Raw genomic sequence first — 12,773 nt, 5'->3', positions numbered from 1 at the left:
CGGATTTCTCCAGGATATTCTGATTCTATTTCATGAGTGAGACTCCCACTGGTTGCACGACGCTCTGGTTCAGAGTTATCGGCTCACCATTGCAATGTTGCCATATATTTAAATTCGGTCAATTTCATAACAATTACTATTTAGTACATTTGGTATTCACACCATTCGTATAGCTTAGGGCTATCACAAAGGTGCTGCTGTGTTTCATAGACATCATCTGCAGTCGTTCAGCAATTTAGCCGAGAATAAATTCCAGATCAATAAACTGAGTACCGCTTTGTGGAACATTAACAGTCGCTTTTCTATGGAGAAACTGGTTCCACAGGTAGAAATTCCACGTGAAAATGTAGAATTCCACATGAGAATGTGGGATTTCTACGAGACAATGTGGAATTTCTGTCATCCAGAGATATTTTCAGCTGGGAGACCTTTTCACGTTTTCTGATAGAAACGGTCAGATTCCGCAACCTGAATGAAATTATTTTGCGATCTTTCTTTCCCATTTCAGGCTAGACACCTAGAAACTGACTTACACATGCATACACGTAGATTAATTTACCTTTCATTAATTTACAAATTGCTGAGTGATAAAGGAACCCAAGAACTCAACTGAAAGGCTGTATTGGTTTGTGCTAATGAAGAGGCAATCAATTAAAGTAGACGTACCTCACCGAAAAAGAGAGCAGTATGAATCAAAGAATAATTAAAGTCCAGATTAATTTGTTTCCTGAAATACTGTTTTTGTTTTTCATAATAAACAATACACCAGCACATTTAACACCGTGATTTACATACTCTACGCATGAGAGCACAGACGCCCAACACTTAGAAACACAAGCATTTGATCTCAATGGTCTTTTCCTGCAATTTAAACATTGGCACGGAAGTAACGTTGCACTACACACACCATGGATTGTATTAGCCACCAAAAGGAACCATTGCAAACAATAACAAACCTCATCCAGGAGAAATAAAATGAATGGAAATATCATGAGCCTCTTTCATTTAATCCCCGCTTTCCTACAAACTGAACCTTGTTGAGATAATTAAATCAGTTAACAAGGATAAGTAAGAGAGGGCCGCATGGCGAGCAGCGCATTAAGTGTGGTCGTAATCCAGCAGATCGACCCTGTGTTTAAACAGTCCACTCGGAACCCATTAAGAAATACGTTATTCAACAGACTGATGATTCACCCATCTGTTCATTTCGTGTAATCGCCCTTGCTGTCACATTCATGTCTTGGCAGAAACCAAATTCATCTTCTTGGTTCTTTCGGTAAAGTCACGTAGAAGGGAAGTAATAAAATAATAAAAATAAAACAAAATAATTCTCACGACGTTTTGGCCACAATGCAAGCAGCCGTCCTCAGGTAAAAATCAGGTCTGTCGGGGAGACAGCGTCTGAATGAAACAGCACACGAGCTTGGAGCATATATATAAGCTGGGTTGGGAGGGGGGGAAAGGGTGCTTCGACAAAATAATTTGCATATCAAGAGGAATTTAGTATATTTATGGGAAATGCAGGAATGTGATTAGTACTACATATGCCCGTGCATTATGCAAGATTAGCAGCATCAAAGGGAGGGGATATGGGAAATGCAGGTATGTGAATAGTACTAATTATGCCCGTGCATTATGCAGGATTAGCCGCATCAAAGGGAGGGGTAGCATTAATAAAGGGAAGGAGTGTTAATAGTATGTAGCTGCAGTAACTAAAACCAACACGTAAACAACTAAAGTATAAACTACATAGTATCATCAGTATACTAACTATACTCTACAATAAGCTGAGTTACTAACAGTAAGTAATACATTACAATTCTACGTCGTAAAAATTATATAATATGCTTCCATCTAAACTTTATTCTCTTACATTACACGAGTCTACACCGTACTATATACTGCCATAGACAAACCCAACATTAAATTATATACTGTATTGCTATAATAATATAACACTATGTATTATTCTACCCACCCTAATGTATATCACACTGGTATATATTCACTATACAATTACGATACTATATATTACTTTGAACATTGTATTAAGCATATGAATGTTATACTATTTGTTATTATACACTGTACCATTGACCGTCGTGTCAATGGGTGAGTAGTGGGAGGAAACTTGCAGCGGAGCAAAGAATCCATTCCCTGCGGAGAATACAATGCCAGTGAGTGGAACGCAGTCTGAAAGTCACCGTAAACGTGAACACAATCAGTTAAGATCCGAAATGGTTTATTACGTCCTTCCAATGATTGCTAAGCCAGAATCCATCTTCTCGGTTGAAATTGTCTCTGTGTTTGTATATGTGGATCGCCTCATGAACGAATCTCTCATGGTATCCAGATGGCTTGCAGAGAACCTCTGTCTTGGAGAAGTCAATGTCATGTGAGCCCACTGAATTGTAACAGTGATCTGCCACGGCTGAGGTGTTTGTCCTACCGTGTTTCAAGTCTGCTTTATGTTCACGGATGCGGTCCGAGACATGTCGTTTGGTTTCTCCAATGTAACTGCTACCACAGAGGCAACTTAGTTTGTAGACGCCAGGGTACTGTATGTCTGGAACCACATCTTTTACAGACGGGACCAGATCACGGATTTTATGTACTGTGTTGAATCGGACCTGGATCTTGTGTTTAATCAGGATTTTGGAGATTTTTTTTGTGACCCCAGCAAGGTGATGGTCTTGAAAGGCTCCTCAACAGGATCCTTCTTGATGGTTGGAGTGATGGCCTTGCGGATTGTGTAGTTGGAGTAAACATTAGCCTTAAGAGCTTGGCGTACGTGTTTGAGTTCACTGACAATGTGTTCCTGGTCGGAATTGCATTGGGCTCTATGGTATAGAGTCTTGATGAGGGAATTCTTCTGGGATGGATGGTGGTGGGAATCCGGTTTCAGGTAAGCATCCGTATGGGTGGCTTTCCTGTAGACAGAGTGGCTCATTGAACCATCAGGTCTCCTTTTAATTAGGACATCCAAAAAGGGTAGCTTGCCATCTTTTTCGACTTCCATGGTGAATCTGATGGCTGGATGTATGGAATTGATGTGGTCGAGAAATTGGTCTAGAGCAGGCCGGCCATGTGGCCAGATGACAAAAGTGTCATCTACGTACCTCTTCCACAAGGTCGGGCGTAGAGTGGCAGTCTGGATGGCATCAGTCTCAAATTTCTCCATGAAGACGTTGGCTACAACCGGAGATAGGGGGAGCCCATTGGGGTGCCCTCAGTTTGCCTGTAGAAAGTTCCATTCCAGGTGAAGTATGTATTGGTTAAGCAGTGTCTCACCAGGGGGGGTACCCCAGCATTCAGTCCTTGATGAACCAAGTCTTCAATGATTGTGATGGTGTCAGGTACAGGAACCTTGGTGAACAAGGAAACCACATCAAAACTGAAGTTTTTTGTTGTAAAATAAAATCCGTACAAAAGTTTGACAACTTTACCATTTTGAGCTCAACACTGCTGGAAGCTGTCTTTCCCAAAGATGAACGAATGAATGAGGCTCTCAGTCATTGCTTTCCGAAGAGAACTTTAACTCGGAAGTCCCATACACACAGACCCTTGTGTCACCTTTGTAACAGGTTCCCATTCACCTTTTGCCAGAGGACTCAGGCTCTGTCCTTGTGCAAATATGTTTATAATGTAGCTCGATGGCTCCAAGTTAATTCTGCTCTGTTGCACGAGCCAGGCTGGGAGTCCCTATGCTTAAAATGATGCAAGGACAATGCTCAACGACCCAACTAATGTTATGAAGCACAAGCGGGACAAAGCGTAACATAAAACCTGTGTGGTGGGCTGATGTTTATTGTACGTGTGGACTGTATATATGTAATGCGGGTGTAAACGACCTCCTGGAAGTGACGTCGTGGGGGGAGGAGTTACGTCACGTGGGGGAGAGGGTAGAGGTCTATAAGGGGGGTAACCGGAAGCAGTGGGGAGTGATCGGAGACTGGGAAAGTGTGAGGCCACGCAGGGCGAAGGGTGAGAGAGAGAGTGGCGAGATCGCCACACACCCGGGCCACGAGGATCGGCACCGTCGGCCAACGGTGACCGACCCCCGGGCAGCAGGAGCAGCGAGGAGGCTGCAGAGAGCAGCGGGTCTGCAAGGGAGGAGTTGGGCAGCAGGGGTCTGCGCGACGAGACAGCAGCGGGTCTGCTAGGAGGGAGTTGGGCTACGTGAGCGACAGCAGCCTGGGGCTGCAGAGCAGAGAGTATATAGGGGAGTGCCGTGAGGGAAAAGAGATCGAACCCAAATAAAGGACACAGGACAGAGAGAAGCGTCCGAGTCTTTTATTACACTGGTGTCAAAAGTGTAACGGCATGGCTAAACAACTGAGAAAAAATAATATTCCGTCTCCGGCATCGGCTTCATCTTCCGACGACGATGACCTTCCTCCTGCGGTGGACCCGACTCCGGCAGAGGAGGAGATCCATGCTGGGACGAGTGCGGGTCCGGGGGTCCAAGATGTCGCCGCGTCGGCGGACCAGTCTGCACCAAAGGACGCGGATTTAAGATGGAGTCAGATGGCGGAGCAACTTGAAACTCTCAAGAACGTACTTGCACAGTTGTGTGAGCTTGTTACGCCGAGAGCGGCGTCGGAAGGAGATGTTGGTGGTCCGCAGGAGCACGGGTTGTCTTCGATGTCGACGCCATCAGCCACGCGGCACGAAGACGCCATCTTGGGCGTGGCGCACGACGAAAGGCGGGAAGCCGCCATTTTGGGCCCTCCGCGACGGAAGGCCGCCATCTTGTCGACACCACGCTGCGACGCCATGTTGAACATGCCACCGGATGAGTCAGCGGCTGGAGGGAGCGCGCCAAGGAGTCGCAGTCGTCACATAACGACTGTCAAGGAATTCTCCATCGGGGGCGATTGGAGTGCGTTCGCCTGCAGATTTTTGGCAGCGGTATGCTCGGCGAGGTGGACTGACGCCGAGACATTAGAAGTTCTTCTGACTCTCCTTGATGACGAGTCCGTTAGATTCTTTCGCTCTATAAAAGCCGCGAAGAAGAAAACATTGCGTGGTGTGTTCGACGAAATGGCAGACGCTTACGAGCCGCCGGATGATGCTCATCGCCGGTTTGTGCAATGACAACGCGCACCCGAGGAGTCTCCGGTGGCGTATAGGGGCGCGGTACTGGAGCTGGCAATGGCCGCATACCCGGAGATGGAGCCTGACTTGTTGGAACCTCTCATCCTGGGGAAGATGCTGGAGTTGTCCCGGGATCTCGGCATTCCCATGCCGGTGTGCGGTCACGAGAAGCTCACATCCCGGGCTGCGGCTAAGTGTCTGGACGCCCAGTTCAACCTGCGCCAGTGGAAGCAAGTTACGGCGTGGACGGGGGGGCCCATCGTCGAAGAGGGAGCCGTGGGTTGGGACCCCAAGAAGGCAGTTCATGTGCCGGACGACAGGAGCCCGCAGGAGCTGTCGGCTGCCGCTGCTTCGTGGCCGGGACCGCGGGCTGCGCCGCCGACACGGCCGCGTCGGGACGGGGCGCCCGCAGCAAGGCGCAACAACATCGACTGTTTCCGCACATTTTTGACATGCGTTTTTCTGGATTTTTTTCCTGTTATTCTGTCTCTCACTGTTCAAATAAACCTACCATTAAAATTATAGACTGATCATTTCTTTGTCATTGGACAAACGTACAAAATCAGCAGGGGATCAAATACTTTTTTCCCTCACTGTATGTATGTTTAACTTCTTTCGCACCGTACGTAGCCAAACGTGGTATAAAAAATTGGGGGGGGGGGGGGTGCGGACTAAAGATCTCGTCCAACTGTGTACGCACCGTAGAGCGCAGAGTGGCAGCCACAGGGGGGACACTCTTGATAGGAAGACCACAGCGGAGATGCAGTGATCAAATCAGCCCATATGCAGGAGGAGGAGGTGAAGACAAGATTGTGGCACAGCAAAACTATAAGCGGTGTTAATGACTTGGGGAGGCGTTTATCCAGCAGTGGATAGGTGACAACGACGATGATGAGGATGCAAATTTTGGGTCCATTGTGTCCACAACAATTGCATATGGGTTAATCTGGCTCCGAGAGTTTGGCAGCCTCAGGTGAATGCCACTTTGTTCAGCTATCATTTGTGGCCAGGTCACTTTTGAAAAAGAAGCTAATAAGCTCAAAGGACTTTATCTGGAAAAATACGAATTTTTTTTTTGTATATATTTTTTAAGCGATATGTTTACCTTTCCTATACTTTGCACTCCTGTCGTGTTTTCCTATTGTTTGTTGTCGTAACTGACCCGCCCCAACTGGACATCTGTGAAAAGAGCGATGGGCTCACCGCATGCAGAGGGAGCACTCCAGGTCAGAGGCATCGATAAGGTTGGCTTGCACCATCCACCTCCTGCCCGTGCTGACCCCCTGCTGCAGGTCGGCTCCCGGTTCACCACCTATGACGCAGAGACGGTCCATCAGAAGGGCGCACACACCCCCTCCCCTCTGCACACAGGCGCAGATCCACGCGGCAGGCGAGAAGACGGCAGCACGGCACACGCCCCACCAATCTCCCCCCCCCCCGCGTCTTTGTCTCGCCATCTGGAAACGTGTCCCCGAGCTCCACCGCAAAAAGCCAATGTCACGCATTGGCGCGTGTCCAATTTTGAACTACAAGAGGTGTCACTGTCTCCGCCATCGTCGGTGGGGCAAATCACCCACGTAAAAGTGAATTTTGGACGTTTAAGATGTGATTCTGGCCCTCCATGTCATTTCCCCTGCACATTCATTACGGTCTGAGCCAAGTCAATTCTCGTAGCATAGTACTTTCTACATTTTATTTATGCTAGTTCCGACGTTTGCCATTTATATAATAATTTAGAAAACACATCTATTTAATAACGTAACTAAGATAGCTATCTTAATTTTGGAGCTTTCATGACTGCAGGAATTATTCTTTGGTTCTTTCGGTAAAGTCACGTATAAAAAAATTAAAGAATAGCATATTATGCCATTATTTAATTTATTATTTTATAAATTAAATAATAGCATATTATGCTATTATTTAATTTATTATTTTATCTTTATACGTGACTTTAACGAAAGAACCAAAGAATAAGATAGCTATGTATCACAGACTTATTAAACAACTTTAAAGGGTCACCACTTCCCTGGGGTACCGCTAAAGCCTCATTATAATTAACTCTACGAATGCGTACCAGTCTCTAAAAGTCTTAACACTGCCACTGGCAAATACAGAGAAGTTATTCATAAAAGGCATTAGTTCTTAAAAAAACTGACAACACATGCAAGCGACACAGTGAATGTGTTTGGACAATGGAAGAGCACTTATTGGGATCGTTTATTGTGCCTTCACTCGCTCAGAGCTGTGCTTGCTCCTTGATTTTCAGAGTGATGTTAATGTCAGGGACTGGACCAGTCCCCTGATTTATTTATATTACATATGACCTTGTGGGTCTTCCAACAAGCACACGGCGACAGACAGGTGCACAAACATGCTCCGCTCTTGTTTGGCCACATTCACTCAGCAAAGCATTATTCAAGTGCAAACTCCAAAGCAAGGTCATCCCATTCTTCATTTGCACTGCCTCATGACAGAAATATTTTGATAGACTAAGGCTTTGCACAATGGCTGAGAACAAAGGCCATAAACGAATCTCAACCCCATATATTGATGGTGATTATAAGATAGTTACAGGTGTTAATGGAGATGAAAATGATGGAGGTTATTGCAGTGGTGCTTGTGTTTGCATTTATTTTTGGTGGTAATGATCATGATGATGTTGACCAGATTATAACGATGGCGACAACGTTGCATGCGATGATGAGGATTCTAAGACGAGGATAACCATGAAAATAGCGCGACTTAAGCAGACGATAACAACAACGACGATGATGGCGGCGAGAGCAGCGAGGCCGCTCACCTTCCGTCTTGAGCCGTTTGGTGATCTCGTCTTTCGCATCGCCGAGTTTCCGTTTGAACACGACACGGGCGGTCGACTTGGCCGCCCTCTCCCGCTCTGCTGGCGCCGCTTTGCCGTGCGCTGCGTTGACAGCTGCCACAGGGGCCTGGGCTGGGCCCTCACTGCACAGGGACCCTGCTCGGGCACTGCACCCAGCTCCCTCCTCCTGCTCAGTCCAACTCTCCCCATCTTGCTCAGAACAGATATTCTTTGGAGGGAGACACAACCCAAACAAAAAAAAACTGATTTTATTTTGTACGTTCATAGCTGGCATGTGCATCCGACGACAACAGCCTGGGAGCTTGCTCAACAAACCACCGTGACTTTCTGACACGCTGCTATCATGACCTCTGGTGATGTCCCGGCCAAGCTAGAGTCCTTGAACTTCCACCGCAAAGTGGAGATGTGTGGCTTCAGCTATGTCGTGATGCAGAGGACACAGAGGGAGTTGTGTCACTTAACTCTTATAAAAGCTTGGCTTGTTAGAGGAAATCTGAACGTCATCCAATGGACAGAAGGTGAGATTTGAGGGGTGATATATTTAAATTCACAGAAGCAGATTTCAATTATGGCACTGACATGAATTTATACTTTTGTAGAAGAGTAGTGTGATGACGTCATATCATGGGCGCTGTAAGGTGTGATGGCGTCATGTCATGAGCGCTGTAAGGAGACACCTTCGAGAAGAGGGGCGGGTCCGAGTAAAGGGGAGGAGCCGCCCAAGGGGTACTTAAGGGGGACCCCATGACGAAGGCGGGGTTCATTGTGGGAGCCCGGAGTGTGGATCGGCTGAAGGAGGTCTCTCCCGCTCGTGACCGGATGGTGTTGGCTGAACCCCCGTCCGGGATCGACGAGTGGGAGAGCCGAAGAGATAGTCGAGAGTAGGGCTCGAAGAAGACTGTGAGAATCGGCTGAGAGTGAGTGGGGTTCTTTTCTCCTCGGCCAGGCGGTGTTGGATGAACCCCCGTCTAGGCCCGAGTGAGAGAGCCCAAGGCATAGCCGAGGTTAGGACAAGTAGAGCTTGTGGGTCCATGGGAAAGACCGAGTATAGAGAACACCTACCCCTGGTGTAAGCCAAGTGTTTAAACCGTGTTAATAAACGGCGAAAGCCCTTACAAGACGTTCTGTCTCCGCGTGGTTCTACGACGCAACGCTTTGACAGTAAAATATAAATGCCATACACTGGCTTTTCATTCAAATCTTTGTTTTAACACCACTGGTCCCTTACAACTGATATTTAAACAAATCCACAGCTTCAAGCTTGTACCAAGCCAGTGGCACCGCAGCAATGTTCGACTTTTATTTAAACACTGAATGAGAGACTCATCTGAACAGTTTTTTTACATCCGTGCATAAAGTTTAGTCATAAGGTGAATTGTGATATCGATAATACACAGCAAGCTACATTCCACTAAATTTAGACGAAAAAGAAATGGTTGATTACAAGTTAAAAAGTGTGGAAAGTTTCTGAATAACAACTTGTTTGCACTGACGCTTTAAAACTCATGTACCAAGATATTACAGTCACTAATCAACACTATCCAAATATTCCCACATCCTCAACCATAGCACCAGATCATGGACCGTGGAATCAAAATTTCATGATAAACATGCCAAACCAATGGTGAGATGTTACCTCCATCGCCTGGTATGCAGGAGGTTGTGGGTTCAATTCCGACCCTGATACCTAAATATTTGGAGTTTGCATGTTCTCTCTCTCCCCATGGGCGTGTGGATTTTTCTCCGGGTACTCGGGTTTTTCCCTCCAGATTTACAGTGAACATGAGTTTAGAGTATTTGGCTCAGTGGGCTTTACGTGGAAAAATGAAAAGTTTAGTTTTAGATCGAGAGGTGTGGTGATGGTATCATCCACATGACCAAGTGTGCAAGTACATAGTTCATCTTCATGACTCCATAGAGTGAAGCCAAGATCTTTTACGGTCGCTGTGCCCGGGTGACATGTGAGACTTTGGACTTTGAATACTTGGCTGCTTAAAGTTAACGCGTGATAAGCCACTTCGTTGAGCTTTCATTTGTGGCCAGGTCGCTTCTAAAAAAGAGCTATAAGTGGGCCTTACCTGGCAAAATTAAATTAAAATGTATTGTTTAAATAGTTTGCATTTATAATACAGAAACAAACACCCTAATACCAACAAGCGGTTCTCCTGTGGAATGGTGGGCGGTTTAGAACAGGGAGTGGTGGTGTCAGGTAGGGAACCCAGTTCTAGTGTTCGTACCAGTTCCAATGCTCGTGTTCATTTTCCCCAGCGAGATCACTGCCACTCGCACGAATCAATACAATATAAATCCTCGCCAGATTTTACAATGTACAAGATGGTCCTCCATCCGTTCGTTGAGATCTGGGGGGTTCGTATTGTGTTAAAATAATGGTACATTAGCGATGATCTACGCAGGGAAATTCCACTTTCAATGAGTCCTACTTTGTGGCCACTCGACAGAAGTTTCTAAAAGAGACAGGCCCTTGACATGAGAATGTGTAATTTCCAATGACAGCCCAAAACTGCCAACAGATGGAAGCAATGGCCCAATATATGTTTGCGCAGGGAGACACTGGTGGTTGTCCTATGGCCTCTGCCATATAAATATAGACATGACATCACTGGTTCAGGGTCATCAATAGAGATGAGCAATCAGGCAATTTGACTTGGTTTATGACAATAATAAAACTCGACGTGATGAGCACTCGCTTTCAACTGCTTTCTATCTGTTTATATGATTGCTGTATATCTGTTTTTTGTTTTTACAAACAATAAAGCTCAACAGCCACGTATAAACCAAGGAGTCACTTAATAAATGTAAATTTGAAAATAACAGAAAGTGTAATTTCCAATGACAACTGTTTATGCCCCATTTCGTAATTTTCGTAATTCTCATTCGTCAAGCAGATGAAAACCCATGGGTAAGCATGATGGGTGTCTTCAATCCCACAATTGTGGTTTGTGCTGCTGTTAATTTGTCTCTTCTGGAAAACACGCTTCAGTATGGGCGCCTCTTCTTCTATGCATAGCCCTGATACCTCGTGACAACAGCCCCACCATCACATCCTGTTAGAAATAATCGGCTTGCACTGTTACATAAGGGTGCTTTCATTTTTGAATACACAGTGACAGATTTGCACACATGGTCAACGAGAAGGCTAGGACCCACAAAACAGGTTCAACTATTCGGCCACGTTCGCAGGTCAAACCCTATACTGTTTAACAAGCAGTAAGCTTTCACGACCAATATTATCCATAAGACGATTTTTAGGGTTAGATCGCGTAAATATAAATGTGTTGTTCAACCCGCCGGCACCCGACACGACTAATTAGTAAGGTTTGGTCACGTAAACAAAACATGCCAATTTGTTACTAGTACAGCACACCGGTGTGTTGGAGAGTAAACTCACAACATTTACAATTCGTGTACTCTGACATTTCGCCGGTAATTACAACCAACCTCATCAGGCGACATACTATTCTCCGTGCTCCACCTACAGGACCAGGTATATGCAGTTGTGCTGTAACAGTTCCCCGACATGCGTTCGGGTTATGCCGTGTGTGTTGTCCGGCACGAGGTCCGACATTTCATTCCATGAAACCGCGAGCTTCTCCAGCAACCGAATTCGAGTTCCTGAAGTTTCAGTGACTTGATTTACGCACGTGGTGTAGCAAAACGTCAGACGTAATGCCGAACAATGCGCAGCACAAGCCGAAAATTAAAAACATCGGAGAGCCCACCATGGACACGTGCGGAACCCACGCAACCGGGCTCAGTGGCACAGGTACTGACCGCGCTGGTTATCCAGCCACCCTGGAGGGTGTATAATTGTACCCAGCCAGTATGGTTGACCCACATGAAGTACAGGACAGATTTCTCCATAGGATCACCACGATTCACACAAATTTACACCGTTTTATCAACTCAACAGATGCGATAGTCTGAGCTGAGCTCTCACCCGGACCTGAGTTAAGAACCTTTCAAACTGGAAATTGGGTACTTTTATCAGTGTAGAATTGGTCAAAAGTCAAATCCCGTGCCGTGTGAGATGCAATGTCATTTCCAGGTCACCATTTCCAATCGGCAATTGGCTGTCAATTTAAACAGCACATGACAATCAGAAGGGGATCAGCGACAGATCGCAAGCCGCATCGATTAACGCTTCTGAACCCAATGGGCAAACAGCAGGCAGACTTCACGATGTGCTGAAAGCACTACGGTCACGTGACACTTAGATCATTAAAATCTTCAGATTGTACATTGCTCACTGTCCCACGATCGAGGTTTCACACTTAGGGTGATCGTGCCTTTGCAATTGCGGCACCTGAACTTTGGAACTCCTTGCCCATTCCAGGGCACGAATACAAAGCACTTCCAAATCTTCAAATCTCAACTAAACACGTATCTGTTTAAAATAGCTTTCTCTCTTTAGTTATTTTCAGCCGTCTTTCTCACTTATTCTTTACGTGGTTGTTGTTAACTATTTCCCGCCTTTACATGCATATCACCCTGAGAACGATTGTTTAAGGGCGAATTACAAATGTAAATAATTATTATTACGGCCACGCGACACTCACCACCTGCTAGGTGTCACGCATGCGAGTGAGGGTCTCACAATGTGACGTGCGGAGGCGAAGGGGGGGTCCCAGTGGTTGTGGGCCAGAGGGAAGAACAGCGTCTCCTTGCTGCGGCTGTGCGGAGAGGGGGGCCTCAGCCCCTCGCACATGCTCTCCGTGTTGGGGGCGAGCACCTCCCACAGAATCTGGCAAAAAATTCAAAAAAAGAGATTGCATATGGAGACACGACAGGTCAGGCCTCTTTTCCTTTCCACATTCCC

At 46.2% G+C, this 12,773-nt stretch overlaps 1 protein-coding gene across 1 annotated transcript in view; it reads right to left on the bottom strand.

Moving 5' to 3' along the window:
* Positions 1–12,773, bottom strand: part of LOC144723965 (LON peptidase N-terminal domain and RING finger protein 3-like) — a 96,111-nt gene that overhangs the window by 23,036 nt on the left and 60,302 nt on the right. The window contains exons 4-6 of the mRNA XM_078602768.1: positions 12,552–12,698; positions 7,898–8,144; positions 6,301–6,409 (exon numbers count right to left, since the gene is read on the bottom strand). Coding sequence (XP_078458894.1) covers positions 6,301–6,409; positions 7,898–8,144; positions 12,552–12,698 — 503 coding nt within the window. The remainder of the gene's footprint in view (positions 1–6,300; positions 6,410–7,897; positions 8,145–12,551; positions 12,699–12,773) is intronic.

Source organism: Lampetra planeri, chromosome 19 (assembly GCF_965212315.1).
Source record: "Lampetra planeri chromosome 19, kcLamPlan1.2.h2, whole genome shotgun sequence".
Lineage (NCBI taxonomy): Eukaryota > Metazoa > Chordata > Hyperoartia > Petromyzontiformes > Petromyzontidae > Lampetra > Lampetra planeri.
This window is presented reverse-complemented; position numbering and strand designations above follow the sequence as displayed.